General features: G+C 48.6%; 1 protein-coding gene across 14 annotated transcripts in view; it reads right to left on the bottom strand.

The window, feature by feature from the left end:
* Positions 1-22,395, bottom strand: part of RIMBP2 (RIMS binding protein 2) — a 211,135-nt gene that overhangs the window by 70,665 nt on the left and 118,075 nt on the right. For 8 of the 14 annotated variants that reach the window (XM_082204081.1, XM_082204078.1, XM_082204073.1 and 5 more), the window contains 3 exons: positions 21,173-21,277; positions 11,013-11,063; positions 3,342-3,362 (listed from right to left, as the gene is read on the bottom strand). In XM_082204081.1, the coding sequence (XP_082060207.1) occupies positions 3,342-3,362; positions 11,013-11,063; positions 21,173-21,274 (174 nt within the window). In that variant the 5' untranslated portion in view covers positions 21,275-21,277. The remainder of the gene's footprint in view (positions 1-3,341; positions 3,363-11,012; positions 11,064-21,172; positions 21,278-22,395) is intronic. The other 6 variants (XM_082204082.1, XM_082204076.1, XM_082204074.1 and 3 more) reach the window with 1 other exon arrangement.

Below are 22,395 nucleotides of genomic sequence, written 5' to 3'. Positions count from 1 at the left end.
CCCATTGAATTCAACTGGATTTACTTCTGAGTAGACTTTGTCAGGATTGAGCTGTAAGCATGGTCCTTTTATTAGACTACTGGTTTGCCGGGGGTTGGATTAAATGACCCTCAGGGTTCATTCCATCTCTACAATTCTATGATTCTATGCTCAGGAAGAGGACATCCAGAGGTTGAGGTCAGATAAGAGGAGGATTATATCCCCATTATGCCTCACTTTCAAGGGTGTCTGGCTGTTGGAGTGCTTGCCAGTCACCCACCACACCATTTCCCAAAACAATGCCATGAATTGGCCCTAACAGAACATATTCAAGAGTCCACACTCCAGAAAATGCTCAATAGTCCCTTTTTTAAAACAAACAATGAATGAATAACTTCCAGATGTTGCTGAATTGCTTTGTTCAATAATTCTAGTTGGAACAGAAAGCAGCATGAACTTCAAGCTGAAAAACTTTGGTGGGGCCATTTTTCTTTACCGAACCCACAAAAGCAAAGCTTTGGAATAGATCTCTTAGTCGAACCCAGAACACCAGGGTTTGAATTCAGCTCCCTTTTGTGGGATCTCAGCTGTTCCTCCTCCTCTTCTGGGTCACTGCAGTCTGTCTTACTTGCCCCTGGGTCCAATCTATGCAGCCACCCAGAGAGGGAATGGCAAGTGAAGGAAGTTGCTTCTCTATCATCACTCTATGAATGGCCAGAGAGGGCAGATGAACAAGCAGCAACTGTGAAGAGGAAAAGGAGCACCAGGAACAGGAGATCCGGGGTTTGACAGCAGCCCCCTGCAGGAGTGTAGGGACCTCAGCAGAAACTGCTTTCCTAGGTTGCTGGACCCCACCTGCCCCTCACTTCCCTCTACCTTCTTCATCATTGGACCCACTCTCGGTCTTGTTCACTCCATCTGCCAGAGCCTGTCTTCATATGCAGGAGAAGTCCCTAACTCATTGAGGGTTTGACACCCATTGGCTACCCTCCCCTGGTTTACCCAGTCAGTTAAACCTGTGGCTGCTGTCGCATGCTGACAGCTTTTAGGAGCCACAAGTGAGGGTCTAGTGCAGGGTGGGGACCAAAGGTGGCAAACTACCCCAGAAGGAGCATGACAGGGGAAGCATCACTTCCCTAAAAGCCCCCACACCCCACCACATGGTGCACACCCCAAAAAACAGATCTTTCCACAAGATCAGCCCTTCTTTCCACTTTGAGTCATTTTGCCTGAGGTGTGTTGAGGCAGGGCAAGCATTGAATGAGGGGAAGAGTTTCCCATGGATGGGCTTCCCCTTTGGAAATCTAGGGCAGACATTAAAACCTGGAACAAAACATCTACTTTAGGATAGTCACAGCTGATGCAGAAGCAGAAGCAAGCAAAACAGCTGCAAGAGGAGCAACTTCCTGGGTGGAATTTCTGAATTGAGACTCACTCCAACTTTGGATTCAATGGACTGTGGAGGCTATTATGCCAAAATTTATTCCCTCTCCCTGAGAAAGTAGCTCAGCGCTGTCTCCTTTGAGGGTTGGTGGCCCACCAGGGTGTCTGATGGGCGTCTTTCCCATCTCACCAACTTCATGAGATCTTTTTTTTTTAATGAGAGATGCCAGGGATTGAACCTGGAATGGTTTCCCCTACAAAGCATGGGCTCTGCCACTGAGTTGTGGCCCTGCTCCTAAGTCCGGGGTGGGGAACCTGTGGCCTTCCAGATGTTAATGAACTTCCACCATCCCCTGACCGTTGGTCATTTTGGATGGGAGTTGGAATCCAACAACATCTGGAGGGCCACAGGGCCCCCATCTCTGCTCTATGGGAAGCCAAAGCTCCTTCCCTAGATCCGGAATGGAGAAGCTGAGGCCTCCAAGTTACAGTTTGACATCATCAGCCTCAGCTGGCATGGCCAAATATCAGGGAAGGTGGAAGGTGGAGCCTGGTAGCATCTGCATGATCTCAAGTTCCACATCCCTAACTTCATCCTTTGGAGTATACAAAGATCATTGCATGTATTATCTCAGTAATACTTATGTCAATCTTGTAAGGTAAATCATTAATATTAATTCCATGTTTTCTTCTGGATATATTTTTTTTCTCACTGCAGGTGACCTCTCTCCCTATCTAAGAGAATGGGCTGGAGACCAAGTCAGACTCTCTGTTCACAGTATTGTCTGCTCTGACTGACAGCAGTTTTCCAGGGACTCGGGTAACGAGGGAGGCAACTTTACAGAGGGTGGTTCTCCATCTGAGACAGTCGGAGAAAGCTCCTCTGGTCTGAAGGTGCCCTCTCTCTGAAGGGCTGTTCTGCCCAAGTCCTGTTTAAAGAGAAAGAATGCAGAACAGCAGGGTCTTGGAGTTGCCCAACAGTAGTGAGTACCTGGACGGCAGACTAAGGCTGCATGCATGCCACACAATTTAAGGCACATTTTTTGCCTCAAAGAATTCTGGGTACTGTAGTTGGTTGAGGGTTGCTGGGAACTGTAACCGTGATCTAAAGATAGTGTCTATGCAGCCTAAGCCTGCATATAGGGCACTAGATCATAGCCCTTTCCAAATTAAAATGTACTATATCATTTAAAAATTTGCATCTGTATATATATAAATCACCATATGCACATTTTATGCAAATCTGCATCCTCTTCTGTAGTGATGTGTAGGTGGACCGCCCTGGCAGAATTTGACTCACTATCAGGCCCCAGTTACATGACACCATTCTTGCCTTTAGCAACTGAAACAATGAAATAACCATGTCTTCTTATTTAGGGCTTGTTCAGACTTCTGCTTGTCCTGGGCCTTGAAAGCGGTTGTTCTGGCATTTTGCCTTTGTCCCTCCATTTCTCTCTGGAAAAATCTGCTCTTTAGCGATAAATCAGAACAAACAGCAAACCGCTGAAAACCCGATTGCTGTTTGTTGCGATTCAGTGCTAAAGATTGGGTTTCCCGGGGGGGGGGGACAGAGGGGTAGATAAGCCCTTTGTCAACCAATCAGCTGGCCACGTAATCTGAATTCAGACAAATCCATACGCAACACCTGGAAATTACTACTTTGCACGAAGCTTTTGAATCATTCTTACTGGGCATGCTCACAAATCCTAGCACTCAACATCAAAATGCAGGCTTGAGAGTATGAGAGTAACAAAGCATTCTCTGTGCCAAGTTCACCAGGTAATACCACTGGCTTTGATTCACCTGGCTCCCCCAGTGGTATCTGGATCAGTAACTAAACATGCTTTTGGAACAAGGGCTCTATTGCGTGGGCATTTCATGCAAAGGGGTGGGTGGGGAGTGTGCGCTCATTTGGCTTTGGTGTGGAGTTGAGGGGGAGAGGGGGGCAAAGAAGAGGTTTTATTTTCTGACCGAAATACCTGCATGCTGTCCAAGGTGTTCTGGATGAAGAGCAAAGCAATATACACAGAAACAAAAACAAAAAGACACAGGGAAGGGGAGGGGAAAGATGCAGAATAAAAGAAAGATCTTTAAAACAAAAAACCAAAAAAGCTGAACAACAACAACAGATTAGAACACACTTCTCTTTTCACACATTTCAAACCAACATATATATTGTGCGTATCTACGCCACATGTTCAGACCCATTTGAAATATATCCTGGGAGCCGTAGTTTGGGGAAGAGTGCTTGGTGACCCTTTGTTCAAAGTAACTGCAGACCCTCTGTGGAAGATTTTTCCCAATGCTTCAAGGGGCACACAGATGCAGCGATTCACTGCAAGGCAAGTCACCATGTTTCCCCAGAATGCCTCGGCTGGAAGACTGCCATATCATCATAGCACAGTGTCATTTCAATTGAGGCACTGCTGAAATCAAAAGATGGCAGCCCACATGGGGCTACCTGGGGCTGCCATATTTCCATCCCCTGCCAATGCTACTTCCAGAACAACACTGGGCTCACCCACACTTTTGATCACTACTGTGTATAATGTATACCAATTAATTCCACTGGGTCTGAGAGCGTCTCCCATTGATTTGCAGCTGTGCCTTGTGGAAATCTGACCTTGCCCCCAATTTGAATCTTAACAGATGCGCGGAAAATACAAAGAGTTTTGCTTAACTGAGCTTCAACTCCAAAGTGTGGATGAGCCCACTGCCTCCAGCAGTGGAGCAAGCCAATCGGGCACCTGGGGTGGCACATGTGCCCTGCGCCCAGAGGCGGGGCCAGCTGCCCGAGGGGCGGGGCCAGCCAGGACAGGACGCTCTGTGGGGCCTCTGAGTAGTCTGCCTGTCTCCTCCCCCTCAGCTGCCCTACAGCTGAGGGGGAGGTGGCGGGCGGACTGTTTGGGGCAGCGTGGAGCTTGCGGGCACCCAAGCCATCACGTCACTCCCAGAAGAGATGCGTGGCTTGGGTGCGCTGCAAGCCCCACAGTAAGTGCCACCCCACATTTTGTCACCCCCCTCAGTGGTTACACCCAGGGTGACCCGCCCCCACCGCCCCCTTCCTCCGCCCCTGACTGTGTCATGATGTAGCGTTCTTTTTTCACTGAGTAAGGCATTTTGGTGGGAACAGGGCACTGCCACAACTGCAGGCTGGTTTCAGCAGCTTCACGCCGCTTGAAGTGGTGGGAAAAGCAAGAAGCGTTTCAGGGGGCCAGGTGGCGGGTAATGGTGGCCAGTAGGGTGGAAGACAGGGAGGCCAGGAGCAGGTGGAACCAGAGCCAAGGACAGGCAAAGTCATTCCCATCCTCCTCCCTGCTGAGTTTCACAAAGGGCAAGACGGAGATTGAAGAGGAGGAATTCAGCAAGCAGGGCTACCTCCTCAACTGGATACAAGTAAGGAGACAGCTGCGTGGGCTGGGGGTTAGATTCAAGCTGGCAGGGCAGTGACCCGTTTGCTTTAAGGGACCAGCCTTCACTGATGAGGAAGATGCCACCTCCATTGTTTTCATCGCTAAACCTCTTGGCGTTGAGAATATTGCAACTCTCTCCTGCCCCTCAAGAAACCTTGCAAAATGCCACCCAGCAGTTGCAGCCTGCAAAAGCTCAGGGACATTCTTTACACAGCGCTGCACAAAGCAATTCGTTGAGTTTCTTGATAGGGAAATATGAGAGCGGAACGCAAGTTGGAAACTAGTTTCCTTTTTTCGAGAATGAGTAACGTAGATATGCCAACTGAGACGTTTACCATACTCAAACAAAGAAAAGAAAAATGGCATGCATTAACAACAACCACACTGGCATACGTTTAGGGGAGGGGGAGATCAATAGTGCCGCTGATTAGCAATCGCAACAAGCCAATTAAATAAACACATGGGGGAAATTAATAAGCTCAAGGGCGATGTGAGATCAATAAGCAAATCACAAAGGGGAGAAACAGCAGACGATCCAAGCGAAATTGGAATTTCAGGAAGGATAAATGACCTCTTCCTGGCTATAGCTGCTCCCTCCCAGCTTGATCAAACTCATTTCCTCTTGCATTTGCTAGGGGTTTGCTACCTTATATGATTTAGTTTTTTTAAAAAAGCAATTTAAATACACTTGATGGTGGCAGTGAAATTGCAGAAATAACGTTTTACATGAAAATTTTTAAAGGAAGAAAAACCGAAACCCTTGGTTGGCCCCTGGGGCTGGTGACATTGGTCACACTGGTTTTGCTCACAAGGCCCAAAACACCGCAAAGGCATGTTGAATCCTTTACCCCGCCAGGATAAAGAGCAATAGAGGCTTTGGCAGGGACCCTCCCTCTGCCCCATCCCAAGAAAATGCCGCTCCACCTGTTCCTTGCATTATTCATTTTGCTTCTGCGGTAGTGAAGCCTGCACTGTTTTAAAAAAGAACAACAGGAAGGCATTTGTTCTTTTGGTTCAAGATATGTTAGGAAAAAGTGCCCTGCAATCCATCTGATGTCTGTACAGATGACAATATCCAGAAATGTATGTATGTATGTATGTACAGGTCCAGCATGTGTGTACATCAGAGTCGAGTTTCTTTAGGACCCCCAATCTCTGGGATTCAGAGTGGGAGAGGGCTGCGCTTTGGAAAACTGAAGATTTAGCAACACACACACCCCACACATTTCACAAGGCATCCTCCAAAGGTAAAGCAGGGGCAACAATTTGCCAGGGGTAATTTCAATTTCCTGGTCCCTGCCTGCCTCTACTGTTTCCTATTGAGGCTTCTTAGGAAGAGCTGCAAGTTTTTTATGTCAGTGTGACTTGCAAGATTAGCTATTTAATAGGGTTCAGCCCTGTTGTCAGGCACCAAAGATTTATAAAGTGTGCCTTTAGGTGCAACCCTCTGTGCAATGCAGGAAACTGAGTGCCAGAGCATCATCAACTGATGGCTGTCCAGTCTCTGCTTGAAGAAGACCTCCGGCAAGGGGGAGGCCACCATTTCTCCATTATCAACTCATGTGTTTTGAAATGGAAATGTTTGAAATGTGTTTTGAATGGAAGAAATTGCTTCCATTATCAACTCATGTGAAATTTAACCCCCAGCAGATCTAGTCCTGCCCTTTGGGGTAGCTATTGCCCTCCTTTAGGTGTTTGAAGAGCCCTGTCATTTCACCCCTCTCTCTTCTCCAGGCCAGCGGTCACTGGTGGCCATTGAGACTGACAAGGAAGAATGCAAGGAGCCCAGAAATGAGGCAGTGCCAGAGTCGGCGCCAGCAGAGTCACTTGTGCTAGCTTTGCCCCCATCCTCCTCTCTGCTGGACCACTGGATTACTACAATGCACTCTAGGGATGCAGGTGGCACTGTGGGTTAAACCACAGAGCCTAGGACTTGCCGATCAGAAGGTCTGCAGTTCGAATCCCTGTAACGGGGTGAGCTCCCGTTGCTCGGTCCCTGCTCCTGCCAACCTAGCAGTTCGAAAGCACGTCAAAGTGTTAGTAGATAAATAGGTACCGCTCTGGCGGGAAGGTACACGGCGTTTCCATGTGCTGCTCTGGTTCGCCAGAAGCGGCTTAGTCATGCTGGCCACATGACCCAGAAGCTGTACGCTGGCTCCCTCGGCCAATAAAGCGAGATGAGCGCCGCAACCCCAGAGTCATCCGTGACTGGACGTAATGGTCAGGGGTCCCTTTACCTTTAAAATGGTCTCTTAGCAGGACTTCCCTGCGTAGTTGGTGCAGAATGCTGCTGCAGCATAGCTCCTGCTGACCAGGAGTGAGGCCTTGTGGGCATGTAATAACACCTGTGCTCAGAGACCTGCCCTGGTTGCTGATCTGCTACTGAGCCAGATTTAAGGTGTTACTGTTGTTAGTACACAAAGCCCTTAACAACTTGGGACCAGTTTACCTATGAGATTGCCTTTCTGCAGATGCACCCACTCAACCACTTTGATCAGCTGAACAGGCACTGCCACAGGTGCCGCATAATACCTGTTCCACATTGGTAAGAACTCGGTCATTTCGTGTGGCAGGACCTGCACTTGGGAACTACCTGCCTATTGCTAGTGCCTTCACTGAACTCTTGCACCTGCTAAAAACATTCTTGTTTAGGCAAGCCTACCCAGATGCTTAAGGGACACGGGTGGCGCTGTGGGTTAAACCACAGCGCCTAGGGCTTGCCGACCAGAAGGTCGGCGGTTCAAATCCGCGTGACGGGGTGAGCTCCCGTTGCTCGGTCCCTGCTCCTGCCAACCTAGCAGTTCGAAAGCACGTCAAAGTGCAAGTAGATAAATAGGTACCGCTCCAGTGGGAAGGTAAATGGCGTTTCCATGTGGTGCTCTGGTCCGCCAGAAGCGGCTTAGTCATGCTGGCCACATGACCTGTCTGCGGACAAACCCTGGCTCCCTCGGCCTATAGAGCGAGATGAGCGCGCAACCCCAGAGTCGGCCACGACTGGACCTAATGGTCAGGGGTCCCTTTACCTTTACCTACCCAGATGCTTAGAAATGCTGGCACGACTTTTAACCTGTTCAAGGATTTTAACTTTTTGTATGTTTTAAAGTATTTAAAGGTGGTGGGTACGGATTTTTCGTCAGGATTCACTCCTGAAGCCTTTCTCATGAATGAGCATATAGCCACAAGGCAGCAGAGGTTTGGGATCAGAGATTTCCTTCTCCTAGATGGGCTACGTTCCCAGAGCCTCAACTTCCTACTTCTCTTTCCAGCACATGCAGAAACCACCTTCTTAACTGCTGGCCCCACTGCTGGTCTCGTCCAGAGCTTGTCTTCACGTGCAGGGGAAGTCACTAATTCACTGAGGGTCTGAGACCCATCAGCTACCCTCAACCTGGTGTAGCCACCCAGTCAAAACCATTTCCTGGATTGTGGTTGCTGTTGCATGCTGACAGGGAGTCACAGGTGAGAGCTGAGTGCAGGGTGGGGATCAAAGGTGGGCAAACTACCTCAGAAGAAGCACAACATGTCCCCACCAGAGGCACCATCTCTCCCCTAAAGGTAAAGGGACCCCTGACCATTAGATCCAGTCGTGGCCGACTCTGGGGTTGCGGCGCTCATCTCGCTTTATTGGCCGAGGCATACAGCTTCCGGGTCATGTGGCCAGCATGACTAAGACACTTCTGGTGGACCAGAGCATACCGTTTACCTTCCCACCGGAGTGGTACCTATTTATCTACTTGCACTTTGACGTGCTTTTGAACTGCTAGGTTGGCAGGAGCAGGGACACAGCAATGGGAGCTCACCCCGTCATGGGGATTCAAACCGCCGACCTTCTGATCGGCAAGTCCTAGGTTCTGTGGTTTAATCCACAGTGCCACCCGCATCTCATCTCTCCCCTAACACCCCATATACCCCATGAACTAACTAGATAATTGTGTGTGGTGTTTTTTTTTTAAAAAAAACCTAACTAAATAAATAAAAACCCAGTGATAAAGGTATTGCAGCAGGTGCAACCAACATGGTAGCCTTTAGATACTGTTGGGCTCAAAATCCTCTCAGTCCCAGCCAGAACAGCCAATGGTCAGGGGTGATGGGAATCCAACAACATCTGGAGGGGGGCCACTTTTGCTCTCCCTTAATTGCTACCCCATAAGAGCAATGCAGAGAGCAGCAGACCATTGTGCCTGTTTTTTCAAAGCAATTTTTTTTGACTCAACGGGCCTTCCTCATGGATTAATGGCCGGTTCAGAGGACTGGAAGGCAAAGAGGCACAATCCCAGAGTCGATAAGATGTACCCAGTCATTAATCCCCAGGAAATACCCAGCATCAAAGATCATAATTACTATTAGAAGTCATTAATGAAGCCGGTGGAGGCATATAGATTTTTACTTCTCTGGGCACCAGCTGTACAGACAGGGCAATTAATGGGCTTTGACTGAGCCAGGGAGATTATCAGAGGCAGCTTTCGATATTCTGCTTCATGTGACAACCTTGTTTATTGCTAAGTTCATGAGGCTTCCGATAAAGTCTAATAAAAATGCTGGGATTCTTAAAAACAAAAAAGGCCTTTTCTGAGCCCATTTAACAGCCTTATAAGAAACATAAATGAGCTTCTATGTTGCCCTTGTCTCCACTTACTCCTTGTGATCCCCCATTTAAAAAAAAAAAATGCAAAGCAAGAGAATGTTCCTAGGACCTCTTAATCTTCGAGGCAGTCTTCCCCAATCTGGTTGCCTCTGGATGTTGTTGTACTGGATTTGTCATCATCCACGACTGTTGGAATTGCTCACTGGTTTTAGAATCTGTCATTCAATGGGAATTACCCACCCCTCTGCCCATAAGTGTGTATAGGGCTGAAGCCTAAATCAGGCATAGGGAAACTCCCTCCCTCCAGATGTTTGAGACTACAGTGGTACCTCGCAAGACAAATGCCTCGCAAGACAAAAAACTCGCTAGACGAAAGGGTTTTTTGTTTTTTGAGCTGCTTCGCAAGACGATTTTCCCTATGGGCTTGCTTTGCAAGATGGAAACGTCTTGCAAGTTTGTTTCCTTTTTCTTAACACTGTTAATACCGTTGCGACTTGACTTCGAGGAGCAACTCATAGAACGCGGTGTGGTAGCCTTTTTTGAGGTTTTTAAAGACTTTGGTGATTTTTGAAGCTTTTCCAAAACTTTCCCGACACCATGCTTCGCAAGACGAAAAAAATCGCAAGACGACAAAACTCGCGGAACGAATTAATTTCGTCTTGCGAGGACCACTGTACAATTCCCATCATCCCTGATTACTGGTCCTGTTAGCTAGGGATGATGGGAATTGTAGTCCCAAACATCTGGAGGGCCGGAGTTTGCCTATGCCTGGCCTAAATCAATCAAACATACATACATACAAATGCACTGATAATAATTAGGGTCATTAACCAGCTATAGAAACCTTGGTTTTTCAATGGCCTGCCTTAACCAATCAAGCAATTCCATTGGAATATTTTTGCTGTTTAGATTGTGCCAACTTTGTTTGTGGTTATAGTGTGTTTCAATGTAAGTTCCCAAAGCAAGCATGCTGTATCAGAGTATACAATTCACATCCTTAAAATATGAAAAAAGCACACTTTCTGAGATATGAAGGCAAGGCACAAAGAATCATAATTTAGCAAGCAAAACCTAGCACTCCTTGTTGGGAGGAACAGCCATTATTAATTATATTATTTTGAAAATTCCCTGTTAACAGCAACACATCAGAAAAACCCCAAAACATAAAACGAGCATGCTCTTAACTCTTAGCTCGGCTGATATTTGCCTTGCCCTTGCCTGTTAATCCACCAGTTGATGAATCCACCAGTTAAAATGGGTGGGGAAGGACAGGCCTTGGACTGAATGTGGTCTTCTGGGTCTCCTTATTTGACCACACCCCTTGGGGCCCCACTTTGCATCCCTCCAAACGCTTTCAGCTGACTGGAATGTGTCCTTGAACAGTAATAACGCCTCTTGCATCCTTGGATAGACAGGTGGATGATGAATGGTATGTGTGGAGACCTCTAACTTTGGTCACTTTCCCTGTTCCACACACTATCCCCTCTGGCCCCATTCACCGCTGCCATGAGGCCCCCAGAAAATTCCCCATGAATAAATGTGTCCCTTGGGCTGCTAAAGGTTCCACATCCTTGAACACAACCAACCAAAGCTTGCAGTGCTATTCGCAGTGATAGCTCTGAGAGCAGAAAAAAGATTGTCGCCTTCCTTACCTCTAGCAGCTGAACTGCACCTTCATGTTCTTTCTTAGCTTCAACCTGAGCCTGAAAGAGATGGAGGAAGAAAATTAGACCAGCTCCTGTTGCTCTAGAATAAATCTAACCCAGGGGTCAGCAAACTTTTTCAGCAGGGGGCTGGTCCACTGTCACTCAGACCTTGTGGGGGGCTGGACTATATTTTGAAAAATAAAATAAAAAATGAACGAATTCCTATGCCCCCCAAATAACCCAGAGATTCATTTTAAATAAAAGGACACACTCTACTCATGTAAAACACCAGGCAGGCCCCACAAATAACCCAGGGATGCATTTTAAATAAAAGGACACATTCTACTCGTGTAAAAACACACTGATTCCCGGACCGTCTGCGGGCTGGATTTAGAAGGCAATTGGGCCGCATCCGGCCCCCGGGCCTTAGTTTGCCTACCCATGATCTATCCAACAGATCTTTACAAAGATGGTTTTTGACACACTCAGAGGCTGGTAACGACATTTTCTGCAGTCTAAGAGATTGCACCATGCAATCTTAGAGGTGTGACCCATGTTCCCTTGCAGCATTACATGTGGATCTACTCTTTAGCAAAAATAAAAAAAATGCTAAAGCAATTCTAGGCTGCACCAATGGAAGTACAGTATAGTGTCCAAATCAAGGGAAGTAATAGTACAGCTCTATTCTGACTTGGTCAGACCCCACCTGGAGCACTGTGTCCAATTCTGGGCACTACAGTTTAAGAAGGATACTGACAAGCTAGAGAAGTGTGTGCAGAGGTAATGGAGGCACACAATTTGGACAAAAAAAATTGGATTTCAGGTGGAAAAATCAAAATTGGAAACAGAACTGTTGGATCCCAAAACTAAGATTTTGTCAAGGATGTATAACTTGCTGTTGAAATGGAATACTCGGGATGAAACTGTGAAATCTGCTATGATTAAATGGGCACAAGATGTTGGACATAACATTATGATGGCTGACTGGGAACAGTTATGGACCACAGGTATGAAGTTTATGGCATGTAATGCTTTAAGAGAGAATATTATGAAAATGATATACAGGTGGTACATGACACCAGTCAAGCTTGCAAAAATCTATCACTTGCCCGACAATAAATGTTGGAAATGTAAGGAAACTGAAGGTACATTCTTTCACCTTTGGTGGATGTGCCCAAGGATTAAGGCTTTCTGGGAGATGATATATAATGAAATGAAAAAGGTATTTAAATATAACTTCCTGAAGAAACCAGAGGCCTTTCTCCTGGGCATAGTCGGCCAATTGGAGTCAAAGAAGGATAGAACTTTATTTATGTACACCACAACAGCAGCAAGAATACGTATTGCAAAGTACTGGAAGACACAAGATTTACCCACCCTGGAAGAATGGCAGGTGAAGGTGATGGACTATATGGAATTGGCGGAAATGACTGGCAGAATCCGAGACCAGGGAGAAGAGTCGGTGGAAGAAGATTGGAAAAAGTTTAAAGACTATTTACAGAAATATTGTAAAAATTAATGAATGTTAGAATGATGTTGGATAGAAATTAAGTGGTTTCTAGCTGTAATACTATAAGGGAATATGAAAAATGGATTACTAATAGGTAAAAATTTAATGTTACAATATTTTAAGATTAAAGACTTGGATAAACAAAGAGGGGAAGGATTTGCTGAACTAACAAACTGAACTGGAATACAAAAAAAGGGAGGCGTGAGGAGGTCTGGGAAATAAGCTAATGAAAAATAAGTAATGGAAAGATTGAGTTGTTTTTAACTGTTTTTATTTTGTATTTTTCTTTTTTCTTTTTTTGTCATTTTGTAATATCTTGAAAATTTTAATAAATATCTTCTAAAAAAAAAAAAGAGAGAGAAGTGTGTGCAGAGGAGGGAGACCAAGATGATGAAGGGTCTGGAAACTAAGCCTTCTGAGGAATGGTTGAGGGAGTTGAGCATGCTGGGACCTAGAATGACAATAGCATCTCAATTCTTACTCGCAGAGTAAAGGTAAAGGGACCCCTGACCATTAGGTCCAGTTGTGACCGACTCTGGGGTTGCGGCACTCATCTCGCTTTATTGGCCGAGGGAGCCAGCGTACAGTCATGTGGCCAGGATGACTAAGCCGCTTCTGGCAAACCAGAGCAGTGCACGGAAATGCCATTTACCTTCCCGCTGGAGTGGTACCTATTTATCTACTTGCACTTTGATGTGCTTTCCACCCCCGTCGCAGGGATTTGAACCACCGACCTTCTGATCGGCAAGTCCTAGGCTCTGTGGTTTAACCCACAGTGAGCTCACCCAAATGCGCCATGTTTACACACTCCTGTTTCACTTCCCACCATATCCATTCCTGATCAGCTTTGCTGGGGGAAGTGGTACAGCATCTGCTTTGTATGCTGAAGGTTGCAGGTTCAGTCTCCAGCATCTCCTGGTAGGGCTGGGAACACACATACCCCTCTGAAATCGTGCTGCTGCCAATCCGTGTAGTCAATACTGAGCTAGATGTGCCAATGGTCAGACGTGAGAGGAAGCAACTTGCTACTTTCCTCTGTTTGCATGCCTCCTCAACTCTTTGCCTTCAGAAGAAACTACGGAGAAAATGGGCTCGTCTGGAGAAGCATCCTCTTTTTATTCAAACGCCTTTTCTTTCCATTGGCTTTTTGTGCTAGACTAATAAACGTTCCCTAATAGCATCTGATAAAGGAAAGAGACCACAAAGAGGTCTCTGGAGTGCAAACAATACCTTAGCAAGTAATAAGAAACTTTTGTCTTATCTACCATCACAGGTTTAATAAAAAATTATAAATATACCTTTCCAGAATTCAAACTCAAAATATCGATGCTGAAAGCTACAACAGTACTCACTGCAAACACATTTCATAACAAACTTGGTTATCTTACTGGGTCCTCTTATCAGCATTGCGTCTGGGAAGGCAATATTGTGCCCTCCTTATTGTGGCTGGGAGGCTAGATAGGGACATCTTGGCGCTCTGAATATCTTCCCGAAACAGGACTATCAGCCTGAATATGCTATCAGGGATCTAAGGTGGAAGCAGCAGTTATTAGCTTTCTTAATATGAAATGCAGCTATGGAATCTCATAAAAGGAGCAGCTCACCTTTTTAGCTTGCAGAAATGCAAGGAAGAGGAGGCATCATAGAGGGGTACATGCACCCCCAAAACACTAGAATTTGGGGACATCCAACCAAAGCTGAACGTTGGGAAAGTCAGGACAGACAAAAGGAAATAATTCTCCATGCAGCTCACAGTTCAGTTATGGAATCTGTTCCCACAAGAGATAGTGATGGCCACCAACTTGCGGGGGTGGGGGGTGGGTTAAAAGATGCTTAGACAAATCCATGGAGGAGAAGACCATCAAGGCTGCTGGCCACGATGACTATGTTCTCCTTCCCCTGTTGGGGGCAGTATGCCTCTGAAGACCAGCTGCTGGGAATCACAAATGAGGAGAGGCTCCCTAACAACAACAACAACAACAACAACAACAACAATAATTTATTATTTATACCCCACCCATGTGGCTGGGTTTCCCCAGCCATTCTGGGCAGCTTCCAACAAAATAAGTGGGGTCTGTTAAACATTAAAAGCTTCCCTAAACAGGGCTGCCTTCAAATGTCTTCTAAAAGTCTGGTAGTTGTTCCTCTCTTTGACATCTGGTAGGAGGGCTGTCAGGGAACTGACATCGGAGGAAAGGGAAGTGGTAGGGCTCCCAGAGACTGGGAGAGAGTCAACAGCTAAAGCAGGGACCAGTAGGGGGAGCGCGGGGTCTCTGGAGGAGGATCTCAGTAATGCTGAGAGACACGCAGCAGCCCAGGCAGGAAGCAGAAGGGGAGAGAAAGGGGTGAGAGACACTTCGAGCGAAAATAGCGGGGAGGTGTCAGAAGCAACTGCAGGGAGACCTATGCTTCGCCGGAAGCTGTCACGTCGTGAGTCCAGGAGACGCGTTTCCGTTAAGGAACTTCTTTGCTGGAAGCGCTTCCGCAGACAGCCACTGTCGGACTCTACAAGTGACTAGAGCAGACATGTCTGAGGAGCTCTGTCACACACAGAGGTTTGTGGGGTCGCACAAACTCTGAAGGGGCACTATTTTAAGCACAAGCAGCTAATCATCCCCTGACAGCAGTCCGACAGTCTCTGTACGCTGCCTGTGCAGGAGAAGGCATCATGAGCGACCCAGCAGGAGCCGGAGCCGCAGGGGGTGGAGCTGGTCCAAGCTTGGAAGACAGATACCGAGCATTGGAGGTCCAACTTGCGCTGCAGACGGCGAGGCTCGAGGAGAGGAGGGCTCAAGATGCAGACAAGAAGGGGAGAACCACTCAGTTCCCCAGAAAGGTACCAGGATTAGTGCAGAAGTTTGGGGGGGACCCCAAGGATTACCATGCCTTTAGGACTGAAATGCAATATGCCCTGAATGTGCAGTTTGATGAGTTCCCTGATGAGGAATCCCGAGTTGCTTTCGTAATTGGGCATCTTGAGAAGGGGGCGCGAGATTGGGTTCGACCCCTGATGGCAACGCACAACGATATCCTGAAGGACACTATGAAATTCTTTCGTGCAATGGATATCATGTTCTCCAGCGATATTGAGGAGGGGGGAGTGCGCAGACAGCTAATGGCTTGCAAGCAGGGAAGCAGATCTGTCCGTGAGTACTGGACTGAATTTACCATGCTGATTCACAGATTGGGGTGGGATTTATCGGCAGCACCCATTCAGATGCTATTTGAAGAAGGTCTTTCTTCAGCTGTGAAAGACGAGCTGGCCAGGAGCCCCAGGGCGGTGTCTATGGATCAGCTGACCAAATCTGCGCTGACCATTGGAGCGCGCCAGGAGGCAAGAGCCTTGGAGAGGCGGGAAGGGAGAGGGGAACGTTGGAAGGAGTTACGCATTCCAGACATTCCTGAGCCAGCTTTCCCGCCGGCAGAGCCGATGGAAATCGGAACAGCCCGCGCGCGCGCAGTTTCAAAGCCCAGTGAGGGGGCGAAGAAGGAGGGAAAGGGACCCCGGAAATGCTATCTCTGCCAACAGCCAGGCCACTTTGCCAGAGTCTGCCCCCAGAGGAAGGAATGGCAAGGGATGGTGGGAACTGTTGAGGGGGAAGAGCAGGGAGAAACGGAGCAGGTAAAAGCCAACGCCTGGTTGCCAGCAGGGCACTGCAGCCAGGCCAAAGAGCAGTGAAAGTGCCCCTTTCCCAAGTGCCAGTGCCAGAAGCTCCTCGACCTGCTCTAGTGATTGAAGTGTCGCTAGAGTTGCAAAATGGACACCCCCTAAAAATAAAGGCGCTGTTGGACTCAGGCAGCTCCTGCAATTTCATGAGCAAGGAGTTTGCGGCTGAACACCAGATACAGACTATCCCCTTAAGCAACCCCCTGCAGGTGACCACGATCGATGGCAGAGAACTGTTGGGAGGAGGCGTCAGCTTGCAGACCATCCCAATGATAATGAGGGTGGCAAGGCACACAGAACTGATAGCGTTTAATGTGGCCACCTTGGGAGGCGCTCCCATTATTTTGGGAATGAGCTGGCTAGCCCTACATGATCCGCTGGTGGGCTGGCATCAAAGAGTGGTTTCCTTCGGTTCCGCACATTGCTTAGAACACTGCAGGGGGGAAAAGGGGTCAGCAGGGGCCCAAGCCACCCTAGCGGGGACGGAAGTGATGGAGAAGGGGAAGGTGCCATCACAGTATGCTGATCTCAGCGACGTGTTCAGCGAGAAGGAAGCTGACCAACTACCCCCGCATAGGCCCTTTGATTGCCAGATCAATTTACTCCCTGGAGCACAGCTTCCTGTAGGCAGGTTGTATGCCATGTCAGACAGGGAGATGCAGGAGTTGCGAGCGTTCATTGACAAGAACCTGAAGAGAGGCTTCATCAGAGAGTCCAAGGCAGCGGGGGGTAGCCCAGTGTTTTTTGTGGATAAAAAGAACACGGACAAGCCGAGACTGGTATGTGACTTTCGGGCCCTAAATGCAGTGACAGAGCCGGTGGCTTTTCCTATGCCCAGGATTGATGATATTTTGACCAGGGTGCGAAAAGGAAAGATTTTTACAAAGCTGGACCTAAGGGGGGCGTACAACCTGATACGTATAAGGAAAGGGGATGAATGGAAGACCACCATGTTCACCCCTTTGGGGGCATTTGAATATCTCGTTATGCCTTTTGGATTACAAGCAGGCTCCGCGTGTTTTCAAGCCTTTATGAACCATGTACTGGGGCCTTTGCTCTACAAGAATTGCGTGGCCTTCTTAGATGACGTGTTGGTGTATTCGGAGAATGAGGAGCAACATGTGAGAGACGTCAGAGAAGTGTTGAGCAGGCTGCAAGCCAACAGACTGTGGGTGAAACTGGAGAAGTGTCAGTTTCATACCAAGGAGGTGGAATTCCTGGGGTACCGCTTGTCAGACAAGGGGTTGGCCATGGACCCCGGCAAGGTTCAAGCGGTGCTGGAATGGAAAACCCCCAAGACTAAGAAGGATGTGCAGAGGTTCCTAGGGTTTGGAAACTTTTATCGTAAGTTCATCCGAAACTTCGCTCACCTGACGGCGCCCATCACGGACTGTCTCAGCAGCAAAAAGAAGTTTGTTTGGACGGGGGAGGCGGAGCGAGCGTTTGAGGAACTGAAAAAGGCCTTCGCCTCTGACGAACAACTTCTACATGTGGATTTACAAAAAAGGCTGAGGGTCGAAACAGACGCTTCTGACAGAGCCATAGGGGCGGTGCTTCTTCTGCAGCCAGGGAAGGAGGGGTCCGAGTGGCGACCGTGTGCCTTCTTTTCGCGAAAGCTGAACAAATCTGAGAGAAACTACACGGTGTATGACCGGGAACTTCTTGCGATTTATGAGGCCTTCCGGAGATGGAGGCACCTACTAATTGGTGCACAACAGAAGGTGCAAGTACGCACGGACCATAAGAATCTAGAGTATTGGAGAACTGCGCGAGTGCTCAACCAACGGCAGTTGAGATGGGCCCAGGAGTTCTCCAAATTTAACTTTGAGATTTGTTACGTACCAGGCCAGGAGAACGTTAGGGCGGACGCTCTATCACGCAAACCTGAATATTTGGAGGGAGAGGGTGCACCCGAAGAGACCCATGTCATTCCCGAGGATCGCTGGGTGTGTGGGGCGGCACTGGTGGGGCTAAGGGAACTGATAGAGGGAACGGTGCAGGATGAATATGCCCAGGACAAACTCAGGGGTCTCAGGAGGGAGGGAGACAAACCCGGGGGTTTTGAGGAGAGAAACGGGGCGTTGTACTACAAGGGAGCGTTATACGTACCTGAAGGAGAATTGAGGGAAAAGGTACTCAAACAACTGCACGATAGCCCCACAGCAGGGCATTTTGGGCAACACAAAACCATGTGGCTGGTTACCAGGGAATTCTGGTGGCCCAAGGTCAGGGAAGATGTGCGGGAGTATGTGAGAGGGTGTGACCGATGTCAACGAGCCAAGGGGGAGAGGCGGGCACCGGCAGGTTTATTAGAACCACTACCCACGCCGGAAAGACCATGGGAGGCAGTGGCAATAGATTTTATGACTGATCTGCCCAGGTCCAAAGGGAAGACAGCCATTATGGTTGTGGTAGACCTGTTAACCAATATGGCCCACTTTATAGCCTGCTCACATGCGGTCACAGCAGAAGAAACCGCTAAATTGTTTGTGGAAAATGTGTTTAGATTGCATGGTGCCCCCTTGAGGGTGGTTTCGGACCGAGGGAAACAATTTACTTCCAGGTTCTGGAGGAAGCTCATGAGCTTATTGCATGTAGAGGTGAATTTCTCAACTGCCCGTCATCCAGAAACCAACGGGCAGGCGGAAAGAGCTAATGGTGTCCTCCAGCAATATTTGAGGTGTTATGTGAATGACAGAGAGAATGATTGGGTGGAGAAGCTGGCGTTGGCAGAATTTGCCTATAACAATGCGGAGAACGTGTCCACGGGAATGAGCCCTTTTTTGGCCAATCACGGGTGTCATCCCCGAGCCTTCCCAGGGGGGGAGGGGGAGAACTGGAGCGTTCCAGCCGCAGAACAGTTCGTTGAAGAAATGGAAGCGATCCATCGCCAGCTCCAATTTAATTTAAACAGGGCGAAGGAGGAATATAAGAGGCAGGCAGACAAAACCAGAAGGGAAGGAGAAAGCATTAGGGTGGGGGACCAGGTGTGGTTGTCCACCCAAGGGTTACCATTTAAAGGAGGTTGTAAGAAGTTAAGACCCAAAAGACTGGGCCCATTTGAAGTCACGCAACAGGTCAACCCAGTGGCTTTCAGACTCCGGTTACCTAACCACATGAAGTTGCACCCAGTGTTCCACAGATCATTGCTGTCACCGTATATAGGGGACAGAGAGGGGAGGGTCAATAGGGGACCAGCTATGGAGGAAAAAGAACACAGCTACCATGTAGCGGAGATTCTCGATTCCAGGTGGAGGGGAGAGCAAGTAGAGTATTTGGTAATGTGGGAAGGGGAGCCGGAGTCGGAAAACACCTGGGTCAGGGCAGAGGATGTAGATGACGAGGTTTTAATTGAAACTTTTCATCAGAGATTCCCTCGGAAACCCCAGCCAGTGGCGAGGTTCCGGAGGGAATACTTCGCCACCACCGACGAAGAAGAAGAGTTGGAGGGGTTCGCTGATTCCGAGGTGGAGGAGGATTCAGCGAGTCGGAACGAAGACCGATGGAGGGAAATGTTCGAGACGTCGGAAGATGAAGAGGATTCTTTTAGGGGTTTCAGCTCCTCACTGCCCAGAGGAGAGAGTAGGGGCGGGGGAGAGGGGGGCCCTGGAGGGGAGGTGGATGTCAGGGAACTGACATCGAAGGAAAGGGAAGTGGTAGGGCTCCCAGAGACTGGGAGAGAGTCAACAGCTAAAGCAGGGACCAGTAGGGGGAGCGCGGGGTCTCTGGAGGAGGATCTCAGTAATGCTGAGAGACACGCAGCAGCCCAGGCAGGAAGCAGAAGGGGAGAGAAAGGGGTGAGAGACACTTCGAGCGAAAATAGCGGGGAGGTGTCAGAAGCAACTGCAGGGAGACCTATGCTTCGCCGGAAGCTGTCACGTCGTGAGTCCAGGAGACGCGTTTCCGTTAAGGAACTTCTTTGCTGGAAGCGCTTCCGCAGACAGCCACTGTCGGACTCTACAAGTGACTAGAGCAGACATGTCTGAGGAGCTCTGTCACACACAGAGGTTTGTGGGGTCGCACAAACTCTGAAGGGGCACTATTTTAAGCACAAGCAGCTAATCATCCCCTGACAAGGGCGTTCCACAGGGCAGGTGCCACTACCGAGAAGGCCCTCTGCCTGGTTCCCTGTTACTTGGCTTCTCGCAGCAAGGGAACCACCAGAAGGCCCTCGGCACTGGACCTCAGTGTCTGGACAGAACGATGGGGGTGGAGAAGCTCCTTCAGGCATCCAGTCGACCACTGTGAGAATAGTGCCAGGTTATAAGGGCCTTTGGACTGTTCCAGCAGGGCTCTTCCTATGTTCTAACCATTGGTGCCTCAAGGGTTGAATTCTGCACCAACCTTATATTTGTTGGCTACCTCCTATGTGCCAGATGTTTGAATGTTCCTGCAGAACAGCAGCCCGCCTGGGTCAGGACTGTCTTCATGCTGACCAGAAGGGGCTGTCTGGGATTTCAGACCAAAGATCTTTCCCAGCCCTAGCTGGAAATGCCAGGGACCATTTGCAAGCACAGTGTGTTCTCTACCACTGAGTTATAGCCTTTCCCTTAACATAATGGACAGGGAACACACTGTTTCCCATCACCTGCAGAAGCTTGAATCTGTCCTCAGCCACTTTGTGAAAAGTCACATTTTCAGAGATGGAAGCAGCATTTAGCAGCGTGCTACGGCTGGCTAGCTATCCAAGAACAGCAAAATAATACACGGTTGCACCAACTACCGATAAGAACCAAAGTTCTCATAATATTGGGGGGAACCAAAGTTCTCAAAATATGGTTTCCATAACATGAAAAAATGGATCCCATAATGTATTCCACGTTCACGTAACGTCCTAACTAGAATGGGCTCAGATTAAGAAACGGGTTATGAAACTGATTTGTGAAATCTACCAGGGACTCCCCTGTTTCACTCCTGGTGCCACACATGTGACAGCTTTGCCCTACTGCTTGCTTTTCACCCTTCCCTTCCTCCCGCTGCCTTGCTTACCTTCTGCAGGAATTCAATTTCCTGCTGTTTTGCGTTGAGAACAGCCAAGGCTTGCTCATGCTCCAATTCCAGCTGTTGCCGCCGTTCAGCAGCCTCTCGCATATGCTGTTGAGTGAGGAAGAAAACAACTCATCAGGCAAGTGTGAGGGACAGGCACCAGAAACAGGTCAGTAATAGCTCACACACGGTGGCAGCGAAGTTAATTCTCTATTCAAAGAAACAAACAGCTCAGGAGGCCAGGCCTAGTAAGCACAGCAACTCGTCTGAGTAGATCTTGCCCCAATGAGGCAGTTGTGAGGACTGAAGGTGAGCCTTCCCACAATGGTCTAAGGCTCCTCCTCCCCTGGGTCCTTCCCAAGCAAGATGAGACTCCATCAGCACATCTGTCTCTGCTCCCCCCTCTTCATACCTTTTCTGACCCTGGGAGATCAGGGGGAATGGGAACTGGTTGCAGCAGGAGGGGGTGATCCCCCTGGCTCTTTCAGCTGCCTGCCTCATCTCTGCTTCCTCTCCAGCCCCTGCCACTGCCTCTTCCTGCTTGCTAAACCGTAAACCTTGTTACCTCTTCAGTTTCCGACACCTCCTCCTTCCAGTCTGCTCCCTCTTCTCCCTCTGACCACTCATCATCATCCCACCAACAACCCCCTGACTCTGAGACTTCTTCCCTTGGGGGTTCCCAGCTGGTGCCTCCCACCACCCTTCTGCCTCCAGCCAGCCCATGACAGGAAGTGAACAACAGCTGCTTCCTCACCCCAATATTACTCCTTTGTGGCGGAGAAATCACTTCAGCACAGTGCCAATTAAATGTTGCCAACGTGATGCCCATTGATGTTTTTACCTGCTCCCCTTTCACTTCCCACTCTAAGAGATATTCATACATTCTTGATATATACTTTCCTTTATTATATATTAATTCTTGTCAGGGAACTGACATCAGAGCAATGGGAGAAGGAGAGGCTCTCCGGTTCTGCAGGGGAAGGTACCAGCACAAGGGGGAGACGTAGCTTGATAGAGGGGGAAGGAAATCAGCGTAACACCAAGGATCCAGGAGAGCAAATGGCAGAGGAGGTGGAAGGGCTCCGGGATTCTTCTTTGGAAGTCAGTGAGGAGAGCCCAGGTCCTCCACTACCCACACCCTCCCTGCGCAGGAGACTTCCGCGCAATGAGAGGTGGAGACGATTGGGTGTCAAACAACTTTTATGCTGGCAAAGGTTTAAGAAACG

Source organism: Podarcis vaucheri (assembly GCF_965113315.1).
Source record: "Podarcis vaucheri genome assembly, chromosome: 16".
NCBI lineage: Eukaryota > Metazoa > Chordata > Lepidosauria > Squamata > Lacertidae > Podarcis > Podarcis vaucheri.
This window is presented reverse-complemented; position numbering and strand designations above follow the sequence as displayed.